Here is a 21,495-nt window from a genome sequence, read left to right as displayed (position 1 = left end):
TCAATTCCCTGAGAGAAAACGGTGTAATTCCTTTAGATGAAAATAAAGCTTATATTAGAGTTATCCCTAAACCTACAAGGATGCTACCGATATCCTTAACTACAGACCTAGTTTGCTAAATAATTGCGACATGAAAATCCTGACAAATCTCCTGGCTTTGCGTCTTAATTCCTTTTTAGCACAATATATCCACAAAAGACCAATCAGGTTTTATATCTGATCGTCAAACGTTAGATCAAATTTGTAGGTCCATAGCTTTGATTTCCGCTGTCCGCTCTAATTGGGATGCCCCTCTCGAGAGAGAGCTGTTGCTCCTTTCTTTAGACCTCCATAAAGCTTTTGATAGCTTAACCTGGAACTATTTGTTTACTGTTTTGAGAGCTTTTGGATTTGGTCCTACATTCCTTACTCTACTGCAGTCATTATACCACACTCCTTCGGCTCAAGTGTCCATTAGAGGTTACAGATCTCCCGTAATCCCAATTCGATGCGGCACTAGACAAGGTTGTCCACTCTCCCCATTGCTTTTTTCACTGGCTATAGAAACCTTAGCTATGGCAATTTTCTCTCACTCTGGCATTCACGGGGTCCGCTGTGGTCAACAGGAACAATTAGATAAGGTGGTGTAGCACTAATATGTGATAATAGACATAAAAAATAGAAATAAAGGACTCGATATTAAATGGGTGAATACATAAATCACCCCTGGAGAAGTCACGTGTTATCGTGACACAACATGTTGGACTAAAGCGTGGTGATACAATTATGCACAGACAGCAGCCATCTTTGGACTCCCTATGCAAGCACTCTGACTGTGGGTTATACAGTTCATGCCTGGTGAGTCTATGACCCAATTTTAATGCATGAATAGGTCTTTGGCATTTGTGTATGGTATAATAAACTTTACTCTGTTACACTATGGTGGCTTTTTCTCTGATTCCCGGTTTATGAGCCACTGGGAGAGTGGAGGAGTTTTGTAAAGGTGCTTTACCATTGTAATGGTTGATTAACTGTGGGCTGTGTGGAAGATTATCCTGTGTCCATACATAGAGTAAAATTCATCCCACCTGGGACTAACTGGTGATCTGTTATGCCTTGTGACTCCTTGAGGGTAAAAGAATGGAGGTAAGCGTGCACAGTAGACGGTGACAGATGGTCTGATGCACTTGAGCACGTATTTATTTTCACGGTCGAAGATTGATTCATCACAGTTATACGTTTGGGACTTACACTGTATATCTATATATTTATTTATATAATTTATGTATTCACCCATTTAATACAGAGTCCTTTATTTCTATTTTTTATGTCTGTTATCACATGGTATTAGCGCTACACCACCTTATCTACTTATGTTTCATCCATTCTAGTCTAGTCAGGTGTCAGCAGCTTCTTCGTTTTTATATCTTTGGCAGCGCATGAGTCCACCCCCCTTAATTTAGTTTAACAGGAACATAAATGTGCTTTATTTGCTGATGACGTTCTAATGTATATTTCCTCCTCCCTGAATACCATACCTAATCTATTATCTCTTTTGCGCCATTTCTCTGAACTTTCTGGGCTCTCTTTAAATTCTCAAAAGACGACAGCCCTTAATGTTTTTTTACCCTCTTCCATGAAAACACACCTTAGGAATATGTATTATTTTTAATGGGCCATCAGCTCTTTACCCTATTTAGGGATTAATTTGATGGCTTCAATTGAGACTCTTTACCAAGCAACTTATCCCCCTCTTTTCAAACCCCTTAAGGAGGACCTCTGTCGTTTGCTGCTTACTCTATATCTTGGTTTGGCAGGATCAACTCTATTAAAAAATTAAGTTTTTGTCCTGGTTACTATATTTTTTTAGGACCTTACTAATATCCATTCCGAGACATAAGCTACAACATCTACAGGTAGAGGTGCTTCATTTTGTTTGGAACAATAGAAGGCCCGAGGTGAACCAGAAAATACTGTACGCTTTAAAATCTCATGGTGGGATTGGCCTCCCTAATCTTCACGCATATTTCCAAGCCGCCCAAATTGCACAATTGGCCTATACTACCGTTAAGGGATCTATTTCCCTTTGGTTTTCTATTGAAGCTCTTTCCTGTCATCCTTTGGCTGTTGGTGCCTTACTCTGGCTTCCTAGTCGATCTCACCCTCCTACACTATGTCCCACTTTATCTTTTTCGTTGTCGGTCTGGGATGGGGTATGCTATCGCAAACCCCTAGCTTCCTTACACAGGCCTTTAGCCCCTGTCTTTTGTAATCATAAATTTGTACCTGGCCTGGTTCCGGCTACATTCAATTGGTGGATCAACAAGGGGTTACTGAGGATAGGAGACTACCTCCGGGGTGCCCAAGCTTACCCTCTTCAACATTTTAAGGATAAACTACAGATGCCCTCCACCGAACCTTTTAGATTTGATCAAATTGCCTCTTTTATCTGCTTGAAAATTGTTTTGCTAGATGGACCATCCATTCTTACCACTTTTGAAATCGCTTGTCGAAGTAACAATCTCTCTAGAGGCCGTATTTCTACGGTGTATGCCCTTCTTACTGATCAGAGTTGTAAACTTCCCTATATGGATCAATGGGAACGGGACTTGAATATTAGTTATGCTATATCAGATTGGCGAGATATAGCCTTAGCATTATCCAAGGTTTCTATCAATACCACCTTAATTGAAGCAAACTATAAAACATTATCGCGGTGGTACCTGATCCCAACCCGGATTGCCTGGATGCATCCGCCTGCTTCAACAATGTGCTTTCGGCATTGCGGCCAGATGGGGTCTATGTTCCATGTCTGGTGGCAATGCCCGATAGCAACTAGATTCTGGATCCGCTTATTTAATCTAACCTATACGGTGGCGGGGGTGAATGTCCACAGGACCCCAGAGACGGCCCTCTTCTATAAGTTTCCACTTACAGTACCAAAAAAATCCCTTAAATTGCATACTTACATGCTGTTAGCAGCAAGAATTACTATAGCTAAACATTGGCAGAGATCTATTATTCCACTTGAATATGTTAAAAGTAAATTGAATCATGATCAACGACAGACTCACCTGTATTCTACACAACAATACTACCAAATTTGATAAACTATGGGACCCATGGATTCAATAGATATACGTGCCTTGATCTTTCCCGTAGTGACCCTCTTCTTCTCCTTTACTTCTTTTCTTACTTTATACTGTCCCTTTTTTATTCTTCCATGTGATGAGGATTGTTGAACCTATTTTTATTTGTTCAACATTTGTCATGTTTTCCTTAACGCTTGTTCAGTGTGATTCATGAAGTTACAATTACTGACTCATTCATCTGGGGGACTTTCTGCAGGGTATTTTTAGCTGGACCTATCAGGTTAACTTCAGACTTAAACACCAGACATATCCAAGAAATTTAGAATTTAACACAGGTGTTCTTATGTATTGGTCAATACCTTCGGTTAAAACATGACATTTGTCTTTGACACTATTTGTAATTCGAAAATTTTCAATAACAATTAGTGAAAAATAAAACATCCCAAAAGAGAAAAATAAATGGCTTCCGTATAAAGTGTTAACCTGGAGTTTGACTTCAAACTTGTTAGTGCATTTAAATCTAACCCCCCTCACCCCCTTACCCCTAGACTGCCAATGCTGATGCTAAATGTGCCCCCTGTGTTCATTCATCCAGAGTGTCACCAAGTGAAAACATCTATTGATTGGTAAGCTGCAATATATTACATTTTTGGTTTTGGGTTTAATACTTTAAGAGTATGGGTTCTACTGCATTAAAAATGAAAAAAACTATATAAACTGCATTTTTTTAGAGCTACGTGTTAAAGGGTTCTTGACTGTGTGCCTCACGCGGGTCTGCATTTTCCCCGTTACCCAAATACAAACAGGGAGTTTGGGGACCCACATCTGCATGTAATATTGGGACACAGAGTCTCTGTCCCCGCAGCTGTGTGTCCCGATAGACGTCTATGGAATGCCGGTATGGGGATGCACGCAACACCTGTGAATCCGCATGCTGGGAAAACATGGCCCTGCATGGGGCATGCAGTCAAGCTAGCCAAATATAGGTAATTTTTGCTAGCCATTTTATAGTTACCATTTTCCTGGATTTTCATCTGTGCTGCTGTTTACAGAGTTTCCAAACTCAACTGCCAGAAAATCACTTGTAACTCTAGAATGACAAAAAGGCAAAAACATTAAAGTCCACTCCAGGATACAATACAGCTTTGTTCCACTCCTACTAGGAATAGGATAGAAATTAAATATTGCAGGTCAATACTTTGTATTCATATTTCCAGCACTAGGCTCCTCGTGATCTTTTTAGAAAACCCATAATGTTGTCAGGGTGCACGTTATAATAAATGTTAATTATTAATAAGAAAAAAATGGTTGTAAATAAATAGTAAAACAGATCACCTTATAAAACTTAACAAATAAGTTAAAACTGATCTCAAACGATTAGAATTTCCCTTTAATAACCATCCAACTTCTGGGTAGAACAGATTTATCCAGGTATGCTAAAAGCATGATACAAAAATGATCATCGAAACACAAAGCATATTATGCAACGTAAAGAATTTCATGCAATACCTTGTTGTATCTGTTAGTTGTCTGAAAATGAACATTTTTGATTCTGAGCTTTCCAACATGCGAAACATCACATAATGTAGATTCTTCGATTTGTCATTCCAGCTGAAGATAAAGCAAAAAGATTGGACATAAAATTGCATTAATTCTATGTGTTATAAATGTACACCCTGTTCCAAATTATTATGCAAATTCTATTTAAGTGTCACAAAGATTAAATATTTTGTTTTTCAGTTTAACTCATGGATGGCATTGTGTCTCAGGGCTCTTTTGATCACTGAAAACAATCCAGGACACCTGTGATAATTAGATTGGCAGGTGAGCCCAATTTAAGGAAAAACTACTAAAGGAGGGTGTTCCACCATTTTCAAGCAATATGGGGAAGAAAAAGGATCTCTCTGCTGCCGAAAAGAGTGAAATAGTTCAATGCCTTGGACGAGGTATGAAAACATTAGATATTTCACGAAAACTTAAGCGCACTATTAAGAGATTTGTGTCTGATTCCGAGCACAGATGGGTTAGTGCAGATAAAGGCACATTGAGGAAGATTTCATAGCAGCAAACAGATATTTGAAGCTGCTGGTGCCTCTGGAGTCCCATGGACATCAAGGTGTAGAGTCCTCCAGAGTCTTGCATCTGTGCATAAACCTTCTATTCGGCCACCACTAACCAATGCTCAAAAGCAGAAACGGCTGCATTGGGCAGAAAAATACATGAAGACTAATTTTCAAACAGTCCTGTTCACTGATGAGTGCCGTGCAACCCTGGATGGTCCAGATGGATGGAGTAGTGGATGGTTGGTGGACGGTCACCCTGTTCCAACAAGGCTGCGACGTCAGCAAGGCGGTGGTGGAGTCATATTTTGGGCTGGAATCATGGGAACAGAACTGGTCGGCCCCTTTAGGGTCCCTGAAGGTGTAAAGATGATCTCTGAAAAGTATGTGGAGTTTATGACTGACCACTTTCTTCCCTGGTACAGAAGGAAGAACTATGCTTTCCGTAATAAAATCATCTTCATGCATGACAATCTCATGCTGCAAAGAATACCTCTGCATCAATGACTGCTATGGGGATAAAAGGAGAGAAAGTCATGGTGTGGCCGCCATCCTCCACTGACCTCAATCCTATTGAGAACCTTTGGAGAATCCTCAAGCAAAAGATCTATGAGGGTGGGAGACAGTTTACATCCAAACAGCAGCTCTGGGAGGCTATTCTGACATCTTGCAAACAAATTCAAGCAGAAACTGTCCAAAAACTCACAAGTTCAATGGAGCAAGACTTGTGAAGTTGCTATCAAATAAGGGGGTCCTATGTTAAAATGTAACGTGACCTGTTAAAATGTTTAAACAGTTAAAATGTTGTTAAAAGTTTGATTGAAATAGCTTTTGATTTCAGTAAATATGCTGAAAACATAACAAATGACAATTTTCAGTTCTTTACAACCTATAAAGTGTTTTGAAACCTACTGTGCGTAATAATTTGGAACAGTGCATTGTACGTTTTTTATGTTTAAAAAAAATACGGTTATAATTAGGTTTGTTCAATAAAATGTGAATTGTACTCTTAATAGTTGATAAAATGAGAATTATGCTGACTGTTATTTACATCAATTATTTAGGTAAATGAGAAAAATATAATTTTCATAATAATTTGGAACAGGGTGTATATTACAATCTACATGTTACAACATCGAACATTAAATTATTCTTACAGAAAAGGCAGGGATATCAATCGCGGACATGATTCTTCACTGTAAAAAAGAAAAGAATTTCAGAAATGCCAATGAAAAGAAAGATGGCCTCTATAAATTAAGCAGTCTTCAACTGGCACTGATCTCTACCAATCAGATGTTTTCCAGATAAAAACTTTCAATGTTCTCCAACTGATGCAATCTGTACTTTTAATCACAGCTACTTTACCAAGTTGAGTTTTATAATCACTGTAGAATTGTTTGCTCATAGAGTTCATAAGGGGGCAAAGCATGTCCTCATGGATAATATAGCCTACTTTTAGAGGCTTTGGTGGGAAAGGGGGGAATTCTATTACCTTGTAGGCTATTGCTCTTGCCCCAATCATTAGCTTTCATTCCGTTTCAAATAATTAAAAAAGTGAAGAAACCAAGAATACCAAAAAAGGGTGTGATTTTTTTACCCCCAAGCTTGCTCAAGAGACTACTTTACAGGGACTATATTAAAGAGAATAATCACCTTTTTTCCTTATTGTTCACTAAGGTACCAGTAACATATAAGCCGGTCATGAATCAGACCAAATATGTAAAATTTACTACCAACAATAAACTTGCTGAGGTGCAAAACTGTTTTGTTGTGGCTTTTGAGTCAACGCACTTAGTGGGAAATTGTACATGGGGGTATGTAACGGAACCGACCCTGTCTGCGCTTGGGTACTTCTGTTATAATACCGCTTCCCCGTCTGAACACCGACCAGAGACACCACAGCCGACCAAACAAGACTAGACGACACCAGTCTGTTTGAACATGGAACTCTTTATTTGAAACTCGAACTGGCTTTTTATACACTCAGGGGGCAATCCCCCCTCCCTGCATAATGACACAGGGCGGGGCAATCAACGCTTAGCAACAAGAGACACACAGGTATTCAAACTTCACAACAGCAGACAGTCCCATCAGGAGGGAAGGCTGCTGGAGACACCCCCCACTAAGATAATGCACATAAACACATATATCCCATAATAGTTTGCTCCCAAGCAAGACACACAATAGAACAATGGGATGCAACCACATGGCATTAAACAATCAACAATGCCCCACCACAATATTAGGACAGATCACCCTGTACCCCTAACAGGCACAGGGTGACTTACACATAATAGGGATATGGGGAGCCGAGACAGGGGTCTCCCCACCTCTCTAAAGTGAGCTGGGTTCCATGGGCCCCCCACCCTAATTGACTCCCGTCACAGGGGGGTACTGCATGTTCAAGTATAAACCACTGTAAAACATGTGATTTTCTGCCCAGTTTGTCACATTTGTCTCTCTTAGAGCAGTTCAACACTGCTGTGGCACTGTCTGCCTGCACCCTGACTGGATGAACAGAAGGGCATCCCTTGGTACCATGTTCCAGGGCATGGAAAGAAATGACTTTCCTGACTTCAGGGTAGAGTTAGAAATCTTCCTGATATGGTGAATCTCCAACTTGCTGGATAGACACACAGGACAATACAGAGTGCATTTGCTTGTTCCACAAGGTGAGGATGCTTAATTGACATGTCCTGGAGTAACCCAAATGGTAAAGCTGCAAATTTGAAGTATGGGTCTCCTACAGCAAAATGCAGAAAGTGTTGATGTGAATGGAAAATGAGGATGTGTAGATAAGCATCTTGTATGCCTACTGATGCCAGAAATTTCCTTTATCTGAGGTAAGTAATGACAGATCTTTCGGATTCCAGACAAATTCTGGTACAGGAAGAAACTGGTTTGGAGATTTCAAGTTTAACATTGGGTGATGCCTTCATTTGGTTTAGGGACTGCAAATAGGATTGGATAAAAACCTTGGAACCTTTCCACTGGAAGTACTGCTACAACCACTCCTTGTGATTAATGTTGGCGCAAAGCAAACAGTAAATCTGCTTGTTTTTGAGCTGATGCTGACAGATCAGAGTGAAAAAAACGAGAAAAGGGGAAGAAATAAAAATTGTATTTTGTACCACTGTGAAATAACAGAGCGGACCCAGAGATCTGTAAGGTCTCTGATCTAATAAAAAACTAAAACAATAAAATAAAACACACCAGGATCCCAAAGCTCAGGGTCAGAAATTACCGAATAAAGATAGTGACTCAATTATGAATAATGCTGACTCACATAGATATATATATGTGGTATCCTCAGGACCCTAATCATAAATGGGAAAACATTTATGACATATATGGCATGATAAGCCAAACACAAAGACAATGACAAAGACATATATGGCATGATAAGCCAAAATATACAAAAAGTTACCTCACCACCACCCAGGGGGAAAGGAAGTCAAAAGCAGAAGAATGGCAAGATCAACCTGGACAACACTAGACATGCAAAAAGTCCCATAAAGATGTGATGAATAGTAGACCTGTGATGAATAGCATAGTCTCAAAATTTGAACAAGACAGTGAAGATGACAAGCAGGTGATGATATAGATAGCTCAAGAAGGTATGGTGAGTACCAAGGACAGGATTCATGTATAAATTACATAACCATATAAACATACACGAGAAGTGTATAATAATCAATCTAGATAAACATGATCCTTGATGCAACCATCAAAAATAATTGATATAATCCCTAGTATCAGGGTAAAGAGTTGAAGGTCATGCCTCAGGTATCAGGTAAAGTATGAAAGTATTACAGATCTCTCATCAAAAATATGCGGTTAGGCTTGTGGTGTAAAATTAGGTAGAATACATCTCCTCAATATTGCAAGAGTGGTTTGATGATGGAAGGGAAATGGCAATATATGACATAATATGCCCAATTTCCCAAAGGTCATTTAGACAGTCAATGATTATCATGTAGACATGTATCATACAGATGGCATAATAGCTTGGTGTCTTGTTCAAATTTTGAGACTATACTATTCATCACAGGTCTACTATTCATCACATCTTTATGGGACTTTTTGCAGGTCTCTGATCTAGACTGGTGCAAATGCAAACACGTGCCCATCCTACTCTGAGGAGTAGGGCACCCCTTCAACTGTGAGGAGGGCTTCTGGGTAAGCATGATGGGTCTAGGCTACAAGGCTTGCAATGAAAGGCTGTTCTCAGCCTTAGTATGGAGATTGACGCCAGGGGAGAGTGAAAAAGTTCTTTCACTGAGTAGAGGTAACAGCTGTAAGAGTAGGAGACAGACTTTTTATTCTGGGGTAAGAGTACCTTTCCCCTAGTGACTTTCTTGATGCAATTATTGAGGGATTTCTCAAACAGGGGTTCACTGTCAAAAGGCATGTAAAGACTAGTTTGCACTTCATCAGTTGACAGTAGAGAGCATTTGACAGAGTGAGTTTATATAGAACCCATAGCTTGTGGCTCATAAAATGCAGGGGTTGCAAAATGCTGTACAGATTCCGCTGAAATCTTTGTGTCACTTTCCTCCATTTCACTCAAGTTTGTAGTTTCTCTTTCTGATTCATGAATAGAGTTGGAGGGGCCAAAGCAAAAATACCATTTTGGCCCCCTGGAAACCAAACGTTCTAGTAGTGAGAAACGTTTTCCAAAGAATTCAAGCATAATGGAAAAAAAAGATTATGTGCACCTGAGAGAGAGATAGAATCAGGAGGAGGGCAGCTATGTCATTATAAACATTATTCCAGGACAACAGACATCACCATGAGCAGTGTTCTTTTTTTCTCCAAGCTCCAATGCATCTTTGATCCACTGCTGCTTAAGCGAAAGGATCCCCAGTGGGTTACATAGAATGAAGTGGAAGGAATGGGTTTTTGCAAGTCCTGAATGCAGGAGCTTCTATAATCTTAGCACATGAAATCAAAAAAGCACTTAGCACTGAGCAAATTCCTATTCCTGGGTCTCTGTAGCAGAAAGCACGAGAAAAACGTGCTATGCGCATTTTTGGCAGATATGGTGGGCAGAAGTGCATCAGCTGTGAGGCATGTCCCAAGTACACGGCACTGAAAACATTAGAGACAAGTACAATAGAGTACGCAATAAAGATACAAGTATAACAGGAAGTAACAACATTACTCAGCGTATGTAGCTGCACTGTGTGCTAAGCACTGCAGATGATGTATTAAAAGTCAGGAACAGTCTCTCTGACAGCGGGCAGCAATCCTCTCCCCGCACGTGCTGTCACATTTTAAAAAGAGCCTGCACAGCTATGCAATTCATTCATAAAATTCTGTGAATTAATGAACTACAAATCCCGTCTGCTTCTGCAGCAAGCGGCTTGTAGTTCTCAATGAACTGCGAAAGCAGTGATGAGCACTCTCATATTTCACGGATTCTTCCTGCACTTTAGTAACGGTCTTCCCACATGGGAAATATAGGCAGATAGCTGTACCATGTCTGCAGGAGGTCGACATTGTACCCACGACCTGCTGATCACGGGTGAAATGTTCTTCAGGCTCCTAAGCGCACATTTTTTTTACCTGCAAAAATATGTGTATTTATTTTTTAAAAGGTGAACTTGGCCTTTAACAGCCTAGTAGGCACCTTACTTCTAGATGCATCTCTTATGTTAATATTCCTGTCCCCCCAAATTTGTCACTCATCTTAACCCGATTGGAGGCTAGCTTAGTTATTGCTTTACTTTCCTTTCAATAAATAGTCATCTGTTTTCTTAAACCAATCTATTGTTTTTGGATTCCTATGTACAAATTTCAGGAAAAATCTCTCCCCTCCAGAGAGTGCAATCATATTTTTTTCATCTTAATTTTCTTCAAATAACTGGATTAGCCTCTCCAGGACCCTCTGTTTCTCCAAGAGGGGATCTTCTAAAGCGGGGGTCAGTAACCAGTAGATCATGATCTACCAGGAGATCCTGGACACGTGACTGGTAGATCACCATCAGGGCTTGCTGACCTGCCATCCCAGAGCATCAAAGAGTGCAATGCAGAGGGACTGCCTGTAAACTTGGAGCTGTGGTATTGTGCAAGAGTCTCCTCTGTAGTGTTGGCTCTTATGCCCTGTCATGGTTGGTGGGTGTAGCACCTGTCAAGCATGACCCATTCAAGCGAATGAGACCACTCTGCAAGTGCTTGCAACCTTGTGCAGTACAGCGAACAAGGTGTTAATTAGGCAGTGGTGTATTTTCTCACCACCTGCTTTAACCCCTTGGACCCCACAGAAGCAAGCAGTTGCGGGGCACTAACAGAGTGGCCCCATTTACTTGAATGGGTCTCAATTGACAGGCAGTAACACTCATCAAAAACAATGGGCGTGCAATTCCTGCTGTGGCATCTGTAGACCTTTGGCTGCTGCCTCAGCAGCTGAAGGGGGTAGGGATTAAGGTAGATGTTTAACCGCCTACCGCCCACCATATAATGAAATGACGGGCACAAGGCGGTTCTCTCGTTCTGGGAGGACATCATATGATGTCTGTGACGGGCGCGGCGCCAGACCCCCAGCCCTTCTCACCGACTTGTGACCGAAGGACTAGCCAATCTAAAACCGCACTGTCACGTGCGTAACAATGCCACGCTCAGCTGCACCCTGCACAAAGATTTTCCAGCTCACTGGACCACAATCTATGTGCTGCAGCCGGAGAGCGATAGTTACTGTGTCAGGTTAATTACGCAATTAACCCTTCACACTGCCACCACCACCTTTTTGTACAGAGGAGGAGGAAACTCACAAATCTTAGCAGTAACACTATGATGTTTGAATAAGCGTCTGTATACACACTGTCACCAGAGGCAGATGTATGCAGAAGTTTAAAACACACAGTAGCGCTCTTCAGAGACAGGGATTCCTAGTTTGGATTAAAGAGCTTTAGAAACAGTTCAACACTTTTCAGAAAATAGGATTTATTACTAAAAAAGTCAAAATGGTGCAATAAAAATATTTACAGAAAAGATGTAACCAAAATAAATATATATATATATATATATATATATATATATATATATAATTAGAGCAATAATACAACAGAGAGATAAAGGAAGAAGTTTAAGAAGGTAGAATACTTGCAGACATCCTGGTTTAAGAACGGTTCAAGTGTCCAAACAAAAGGGTGCCTTTTTTTCCAAAGTTGGTTCCTGATGTTAAAAGGGAGAATCTCTTCATCTTACTTCTCCAGGCCTGACAGCCTATTTTCTAGTCCTCCAGCAGTGGGTGTCTACTGAAGCCAAGGGCCAATCGCCTCATTTGGGGAGGGGGGGTTTAGGCAGAGACCCAGGCTAGGACCAAAAGTTCTACCATGGTCAATAATCTTCCATAGGTACATGTAGCATCCTATCCACTGGTAGGATAATATGAAAAATGATACTCTAAACATCCAGACACCAGATACAGTCAGGTCCATAAATATTGGGACATCGACACAATTCTAACATTTTTGGCTCTATACACCACCACAATGGATTTGAAATGAAATGAATAAGATGTGCTTTAACTGCAGACTGTCAGCTTTAATTTGAGGGTATTTACATCCAAATCAGGTGAACGGTGTAGGAATTCCAACAGTTTGCATATGTGCCTCCCACTTGTTAAGGGACCAAAAGTAATGGGACAGAATAATAATCATAAATCAAACTTTCACTTTTTAATACGTGGTTGCAAATCCTTTGCAGTCAATTACAGCCTGAAGTCTGGAACGCATAGACATCACCAGACGCTGGGTTTCATCCCTGGTGATGCTCTGCCAGGCCTCTACTGCAACTGTCTTCAGTTCCTGCTTGTTCTTGGGGCATTTTCCCTTCAGTTTTGTCTTCAGCAAGTGAAATGCATGCTCAATCGGATTCAGGTCAGGTGATTGACTTGGCCGTTGCATAGCATTCCACTTCTTTCCCTTAAAAAACTTTGGTTGCTTTTGCAGTATGCTTTGGGTCATTGTCCATCTGCACAGTGAAGCGGCGTCCAATGAGTTCTGAAGCATTTGGCTGAATATGAGCAGATAATATTGCCTGAAATACTTCAGAATTCATCCTGCTGCTTTTGTCAGCAGTCACATCATCAATAAATACAAGAGAACCAGTTCCATTGGCAGCCATACATGCCCACGCCATGACACTACCACCACCATGCTTCACTGATGAGGTGGTATGCTTAGGATCATGAGCAGTTCCTTTCCTTCTCCATACTCTTCTCTTCCCATCACTCTGGTACAAGTTGATCTTGGTCTCATCTGTCTATAGGATGTTGTTCCAGAACTGTGAAGGCTTTTTTAGATGTCATTTGGCAAACTCTAATCTGGCCTTCCTGTTTTTGAGGCTCACCAATGGTTTACATCTTGTGGTGAACCCCCTGTATTCACTCTGGTGAAGTCTTCTCTTGATTGTTGACTTTGACACACATACACCTACCTCCTGGAGAGTGTTCTTGATCTGACCAACTGTTGTGAAGGGTGTTTTCGTCACCAGGCAAAGAATTCTTCGGTCATCCACCACAGTTGTTTTCCGAGGTCTTCTGGGTCTTTTGGTATTGCTGAGCTCACCGGTGCGTTCCTTCTTTTTAAGAATGTCCCAAACAGTTGTTTTGGCCACACCTAATGTTTTTGCTATCTCTCTGATGGGTTTGTTTTGTTTTTTCAGCCTAATGATGGCTTGCTTCACTGATAGTGACAGCTCTTTGGATCTCATCTTGAGAGTTGACAGCAACAGATTCCAAATGCAAATAGCACACTTGAAATTAACTCTGGACCTTTTTATCTGCTCATTGTAATTGGGATAATGAGGGAATAACACACACCTGGCAATGGAACAGCTGAGAAGCCAATTGTCCCATTACTTTTGGTCCCTTAACAAGTGGGAGGCACATATGCAAACTGTTGTAATTCCTACACCGTTCACCTGATTTGGATGTAAATACCCTCAAATTAAAGCTGCCAGTCTGCAGTTAAAACACATCTTGTTCATTTCAAATCCATTGTGGTGGTGTATAGAGCCAAAAATGTTAGAATTGTGTCGATGTCCCAATATTTATGGACCTGACTGTATGACATATCTGCTTGGGACAGTTAAGGAGATATCGCTTTCTGCTCTTGGGTAGACGTAATCTAGGGATGTAAGGTATCAGGTGACTCGCATTAAACTGACCTATCTGAATATATGCTTTGTTTCTCTGTACGTATTTCCTGCGGAAAGTTATGAAATTGTATGAAAAAGTGGTTTCAAATGGGATGTAGATTTTACTGCTATTCCGGAATGCTTTCAAGTCCAGTGACTGACGGGTTTATAGCTTTACGATCAGCTCAGAGCAAGAGTCTGCCAGACACTGTGGCACCAGCTAATTGGGTTTACAACCATGAAGTGTATCCAGCTGTGCCTGATGCACTCCTGAACTCCGCACACACACAGACCACATGCCATACAACAAAAAGGGAGGGGGGACTGATTTGGAGTGAGAATGACACAATATGGAGGATCTTTAGCAACCTGGTTGTCTGTGTCCGTATCTGTGCGCACAATTGCTTCAACGTCCTCCCACTCTAACCGCACGTGCGTGGCTCTGGGGGCGCGCAGCGTGGTCGATAGGTGGTGTGCTGTGTCCCTCGGACACAGTGGATCACCCATCAATGGAAAGAGCTGAAGATGTCGGCTTTGTTATCTGATCAGCTGTGTCCAATCACAGCTGATCGCATGTAAATAAGGAAATGCCGGTTATCAGCATTTCTCCCCTCACGAGCTGTCACGCTGGAAGATCGTGAGGAGAGGAGAGCCGGTAATCGGCATTCCTCAGAGGGGACATGTACACGGATCATCAGGGCACTGATGATCAGTGTAGCCCCATCAGTGCCACCTATCAATGTCCATCAATGCCACCTGCCAGTCCCCATCAGTGCCACATATCAGTGCCTACCAGTGCACATCAATGCCACATATCAGTGCCCAGCTGAGCTGCCTTTTAGTGCCACCTATCAACGCCTGTCAGTGCCGCCAATCTGTGCTGCCAATCAGTGCGCATCAGTGCCGCCTAACACTGCCAGTCAGTGCCGCCTATCAGTACCATATGAGTGCTGGCTTTCAGTGCCCATCAGTGAGGCCTGTCAATGCCCTTCAGTGCCACCTACCAGTGCCTCCTCATCAGTGCAGCCTATCAGTGCCCATCACTGCAGCCTCATTAGCGCACATCAGTGAAAAAAAAAATCACTTATTTACAAAATTTTATAACAGAAACTAAGAAATTTTTTTTCATTTTCAGTTATTTTAGGTTTGTTTTGCAAAAAAAATAAAAAACCCAGAGATGATTAAATACCACCAAAAAAATTGATAAAAATTTCATATGGGTACATTGTTGCTTGACCGCGCAATTGTCATTCAAAGTGCGACAGCGCTGAAAATTGGCCTGGGCAGGAAGGGGGTATAAGTGCCCTGTAGACAAGTGGTTAAACCAGGTGTGAGGAGGTGACAATGGCCAACACTGTGCCCAGTGATCTTTGACATCTCTCATGTTGTTCAGATAAATCTCCGCCTCTTATAAGGTTGCACGCACGCACGCACGCACGCACGCACACACACACACACACACACTTCAGATAAACTTTCCTCCAAAAAAGGGGGCTTCCAACTGCTAATCAGTTGGCCAGATCAAGAACACTCTCCAGGAGGTAGGTGTATGTGTGTCAAAGTCAACAATCAAGAGAAGACTTCACCAGAGTGAATACAGAGGGTTCACCACAAGATGTAAACCATTGGTGAGCCTCAAAAACAGGAAGGCCAGATTGGAGTTTGCCAAACGACATCTAAAAAAGCCTTCACAGTTCTGGAACAACATCCTATGGACAGATGAGACTAATATCAACTTGTACCAGAGTGATGGGAAGAGAAGAGTATGGAGAAGGAAAGGAACTGCTCATGATCCTAAGCATACCACCTCATCAGTGAAGCATGGTGGTGGTAGTGTCATGGCGTGGGCATGTATGGCTGCCAATGGAACTGGTTCCCTTGTATTTATTGATGATGTGACTGCTGACAAAAGCAGCAGGATGAATTCTGAAGTATTTCAGGCAATATTATCTAATCATATTCAGCCAAATACTTCAGAACTCATTGGACGCCACTTCACAGTGCAGATGGACAATGACCCAAAGCATACTGCAAAAGCAACCAAAGAGTTTTTTAAGGGAAAGAAGTGGAGTGTTATGCAATGGCCAAGTCAATCACCTGATCTGAATCCGATTGAGCATGCATTTCACTTGCTGAAGACAAAACTGAAGGGAAAATGCCCCACGAACAAGCAGGAACTGAAGACCGTTGCAGTAGAGGCCTGGCAGAGCATCACCAGGGATGAAACCCAGCGTCTGGTGATGTCTATGCGTTCCAGACTTCAGGCTGTAATTGACTGCAAAGGATTTGCAACAAAGTATTAAAAAGTGAAAGTTTGATTTATAATTATTATTCTGTCCTATTACTTTTGGTCCCTTAACAAGTGGGAGGCACATATGCAAACTGTTGTAATTCCTACACCGTTCACCTGATTTGGATGTAAATACCCTCAAATTAAAGTTGACAGTCTGCAGTTAAAGCACATCTTGTTTGTTTCATTTCAAATCCATTGTGGTGGTGTATAGAGCCAAAAATGTTAGAATTGTGTCGATGTCACCAATATTTATGGACCTGACTGTACCATCTTGCCAAACACTTATAATTCATTTCTACCTCCTGCATATTTATATTTCCGTAGATTATTCTATGCATTTTTCTCTGTTTCTCCACATCTATTGTTACTCCTATTTCTTTTTCCTATTTTGCTATATATGGAGGACTTATATCTGCGTTTATTTCAGTGAGAATCTTATATATTTTAGAGGTTCTGTGTTTCCCATCTCCCCATGTGTACCTAATAAGTGCTCAAAAGGATTCCAATCCTCTCTTATTCTTAAAGGCTTTGGAAGCTTTCCTATAAAGCGTTTGAATTGAAAATAACACCACTCATCCATTTTCGTAAAAACGTCTTTTTTTTCCAATTCTTTAAGTGATCCTATTTCCTCCCCCACCATTATATCCCTTAATTGTGCATCTTCCTTCTTAATCCACTTCTCTGTGATACCTTCTTTACCTGGGGGGATAAACTCTGTGGACTTTAAGGGCATTAACAATTAATTAAATTCCCATCCAATTTATTTGTGTAAAACATCCCAAACTCTTAAAACATTAAATGTGAACAAATTTTTACTGTCTGCTAATCCTCTGTATTGTGGAGGTAACCATACAATTCCACTTAATTTAGTATTATTTAGTATATTTTCTATTTTAACCCAGCTTTTCCCCTCTGCATTATATGTCCAGTCGAAAATTCTTGCCATTATTAATGAGTTATAATTTTTTTTTTAAATCTGGGACTCCCAATCCTCCTTTCTCTTTATTTCTACATAGAATTTCCTGGCTTATTCTCATTTTTTTATTCCTCCAAATAAATCTTAACATTTTTTTAATTGATCTAAAGTATACCTCAGGTAGTTTAATCGGTATCTTTTTCTCTCCAAAGGGAAATTCCTCCTGTAACCTATTTTTCTCTCTATTTGGAAGATTTAAAATTTCTGTTTTTGTTGGGTTAATTTTTAGATTTGACATCTCCCCATATTCTTTCAGTGATTTCATTAAATTTGGCAATGTTATCCTTGGGTTTCCCACATAGAACAGCATGTCATCTGCATAAGCTGCCACCTTACGCTCCGTATCTCCTATCCAAATTTCTTTTATATCTATATTATTCCTTATTGTAGCCAAAAGAGATTCCAATGATAAAACATATAGCAATGGAGACAAAGGGCATCCCTGTCTAGTTCTGTTTTGCATCCCAAAATACTCTGACAATTCCCCATTAACCATGATTGCTGCAGAGGGTTGACTATATAATTTCCTTATCCACTCTCTCATTCTAGGTCCCATCCCCAATACTTCCAATGTATCCAACATATCTCCCCAATCCACTCTATCAAATGCCTTTTCAACATCGATAGAGAGTACCACCACAGGGATTTTCCCTTTCCTACTTTTTTGTATCAGAAACAGAGATTTCAGTCCGTTATCTCTACCCTCTCTCCCTGGGACAAAGCCTACTTGGTCTATGTGTATCCATTCCAACATTAGGTCTTTTAACCTGTTTGCCAGAACTTTTGCATATAGTTTGGTATCTGTGTTTAATAAGGAAATCGGTCTGTAACTTGAACAGTGAGTATCATCTTTACCTTCCTTATGTATGAGAACTACATATGCTTGTAGGCATTCCCTCCTCATTTCCATCTCTCCTCCCAATGCATTCATATATATCCTCAGTTTAGGTACTAATAATTCTTTATTTTTTTTTATAATATCTCACTGTGTATCCATCAGGTTCTGGACTTTTCCCAGCTATAGTGCTCTTTAATGCTAAGTGTATTTCCTCCTGCGTTATTGCTGATTCTAGGGATTTTAATTGCTCCTCCCAAAATTTTGGTAATCCTGCCTTTTTTAAGTAAGTCTGTCTTTTTTTCAATTTTTCCTACTTCATCTTTACTTATGGAGCTGTGGGGGATAATATTATATACCTTATAATATTCTTTAAACACTTTAGCTATATCTTTAGTTGAATACATTAATTCTCCTTTGTGGTCTCTTATTTTCTCTATATAGTTCCTAAATTTTTTTTTCTCTGAGCCCTCATTAAATACTTTCCTGGCCTATCTCCCCATCTGTATCTCTCACTTATCATTTTATTGAACACTCTTCTCTTATCTTCTTCCAGAAATGTATTTAATTCTTCTCTTTTATTTATTACCCTCTGCATAATCTCTTTTGTTACTTTATGTTTAAGCATCTGCTCTAACTCACAGAGTTCACTAAGAAACGTGTTTATTTTTTCTCTTTCCCTCTTCTTTTTTGCTCCAATTGATATCAGGATTCCTCTAATACAGGCCTTATGAGCCTCCCACACTGTTGCTACGGACACTTCCCCAGAATCATTCTGTGACGAACTGTCCCTTTGTGATCACATTTTGCCGTTTCAGTTTTCTCCCCTTTTTAAAGCTGTATATGTTTAGCAGCTGTTATGTAGACAGGCATTCTACACTGTTTGTTTAGGGTAATGTGAGCTTATAGTCTTTCACTTCTCTAGAGTTCATACTGTATTGTTGTGTTGTAGGGTTTTGTTGTGGGTGGGGAAAGCCCAGTGCCAGACTGTCTGGTGGGGGTGACGCTGTATATACTGAGCTGTGTTCAATAAAGATTCATTCATTCACCCTACACCAGTGTTTCTCAACTCCAGTCCTCATGGACCCCCAACAGGTCATGTTTTCAGGATTTCCATTATTTTGCACAGGTGATTTGATCAGTTTCACTGCCTTAGTAATTACCACAGCTGTTTCATCTAAGGGAAATCCTGAAAACATGACCTGTTGGGGGTCCATGAGGACTGGAGTTGAGAAACACTGCCCTACACGAAGTTTCGACTCATGGTTTGGGATATCAGGGAAGGATTGTCTTTGAGCTCTAATACCTGCCTTGGCAGAGTGCTGGAAAACTTGCCGGAAAGGGGGACCATTGGCTGAGACGCATCGCTCCGCACGAGAAAGCCCAGGCGAAACAGTTCCGCCACAACTGGTTGGCAGCGGTGGGATCTTTCCTCCTTGTGGAGAAAGTCCAAACCACCAACCGGGACCCCATCTTTTTCATGGAGACGTCCCTGCTTGGCCACACGGATATATGGGACCTCCGGAAGCTAGCTCTCCAAAGCTTGCTTGTCGCTCAGGGAGGTATCGCTGGCTCCAAGACCAGAGAGGAACTGTTGAATGAAATTATGGCCCTGGACCAAGGGGATGCGCACCCCACTTCACCTGATGCACACTCCGCTACGCTTGAAGCGAACACTGCTCTACCAGAAGTGAACTCCGCTTCATGGGAGGAGTTGGTGGAACAGAGCAGCTCATCGGCCCCTGAAACTCCAGGTTCGCTTAGCACCGTACAGAGACTCCTATACCACTCAGATTTACGACAAGAGGTGGAGTGGAGTTTGGCTCTGTTCGGAAGCACTCCCACCTCCGAACAGATTTCCAAGGCCCTGGACGATGCCACCCAACTGCGGCTTAGTCCCTGCCGGTCATCAACCGAGGGCTCGGTCTGGGAGGGGATTGCCTCCCGCCTTCTCCAGACTGCATCTGGACCAAAGAAAATTCCCTACGCTGCTTTTAAAACTTTCTCGGAGGTGGATGGGGACATTGACAGTCTTTTTCAGGACTTTGAATGGTTCTGCACCATCCATGGTGTGGCAGCCCAAGACCAGGTCTCAGTTTTGAACAGCAAGCTAACCGGTCAGGCTGCAGACGCATTCAGGACTGTACCCGACAGCTACTGCTTGGATTATGATTATGTTAAGGAACACTTGCTGGCCCGCTACGCTCTCACCCCAGAGGCATACCGCTTAAAGTTCCGGGCACTCGAGAAAAAACCCCAGGACAGCTTCACTGAATGGGGACATCAGTTACAACACGCTGCCCGCAGCTGGGTCCGAGGGTGTCAGATCACCAAGCTGGAGGAACTGTTGCAACTGCCGTTACTGGAGCGGTTTTACAATGGACTTCCAGGGGATGTTAGACATTGGGTCCGGGACAGACACACCTTAACCTTAGCTGACGCTAGCCGCTGGGATGATGAGTACCTGGACAACAAGAGACTAACCGAGCCCGCCATTCCCCCTGCACCTCGTTCACAACCAGTGGTGCCCACTCCGGTCATCCGAGAATACCTCAGACCACCCACACCTTCTGACCCAAAGCGGTCTGGCCCACGCTGTTATGGCTGCAACCAAACAGGGCACATCCGCATTCATTGCCCCCGGAATCCACCAAGGCCCCAGACCAGCCAACCCCCTCAGAGCACTTCCAACTGACCCACCACTCCCTATGGCCGAGCCTCTGCCTACTCCCTACAGGACCACCCCAGTGACACCGCCTCTTCATGGAGGAATTTTACAACCGATGATGAGGACATCGGGGTCTTTCATGAGGCTAACCCTCTCCAGGCTGCCACCCCAGACAATTGCCGACATAACCAACAGGTTGTCCATGTTATCGGCCGCCGGGCCCAAGGATTATGGGACACTGGGGCCACACTCACCCTAGTCCAACACCAACTGATACCAGACTGGGCCAAGAGCAGGCGGTCTGTGAGCATACGGGTAGCAGGATGCCGTGTCTACTGGATTCCAACCGCAAGGGTTCATCTGGATTGGGGGGCCAGGGAAGTTGAAATAGGAGTAATGCAGAACTTGCTGGCTGAGGTTCTCCTTGGAAATGATCTGGGAGTCCTGG

General features: G+C 41.9%; 1 protein-coding gene across 2 annotated transcripts in view; it reads right to left on the bottom strand.

Moving 5' to 3' along the window:
• Positions 1 to 21,495, bottom strand: part of ANAPC4 (anaphase promoting complex subunit 4) — a 176,161-nt gene that overhangs the window by 9,212 nt on the left and 145,454 nt on the right. For both annotated transcript variants that reach the window (XM_089660907.1, XM_089660908.1), the window contains exons 24-26: positions 6,289 to 6,327; positions 4,581 to 4,682; positions 4,087 to 4,161 (exon numbers count right to left, since the gene is read on the bottom strand). In XM_089660907.1, coding sequence (XP_089517033.1) covers positions 4,087 to 4,161; positions 4,581 to 4,682; positions 6,289 to 6,327 — 216 coding nt within the window. The remainder of the gene's footprint in view (positions 1 to 4,086; positions 4,162 to 4,580; positions 4,683 to 6,288; positions 6,328 to 21,495) is intronic.

Source organism: Staurois parvus, unplaced genomic scaffold, assembly GCF_062004578.1.
Source record: "Staurois parvus isolate SC_StPar_1 unplaced genomic scaffold, SC_StPar_1.0 ptg000032l, whole genome shotgun sequence".
NCBI classification, from domain to species: Eukaryota; Metazoa; Chordata; class Amphibia; order Anura; family Ranidae; genus Staurois; species Staurois parvus.
The sequence above is the reverse complement of the archived record's forward strand: the minus strand, read 5'-3'. Positions and strand labels throughout refer to the sequence as shown.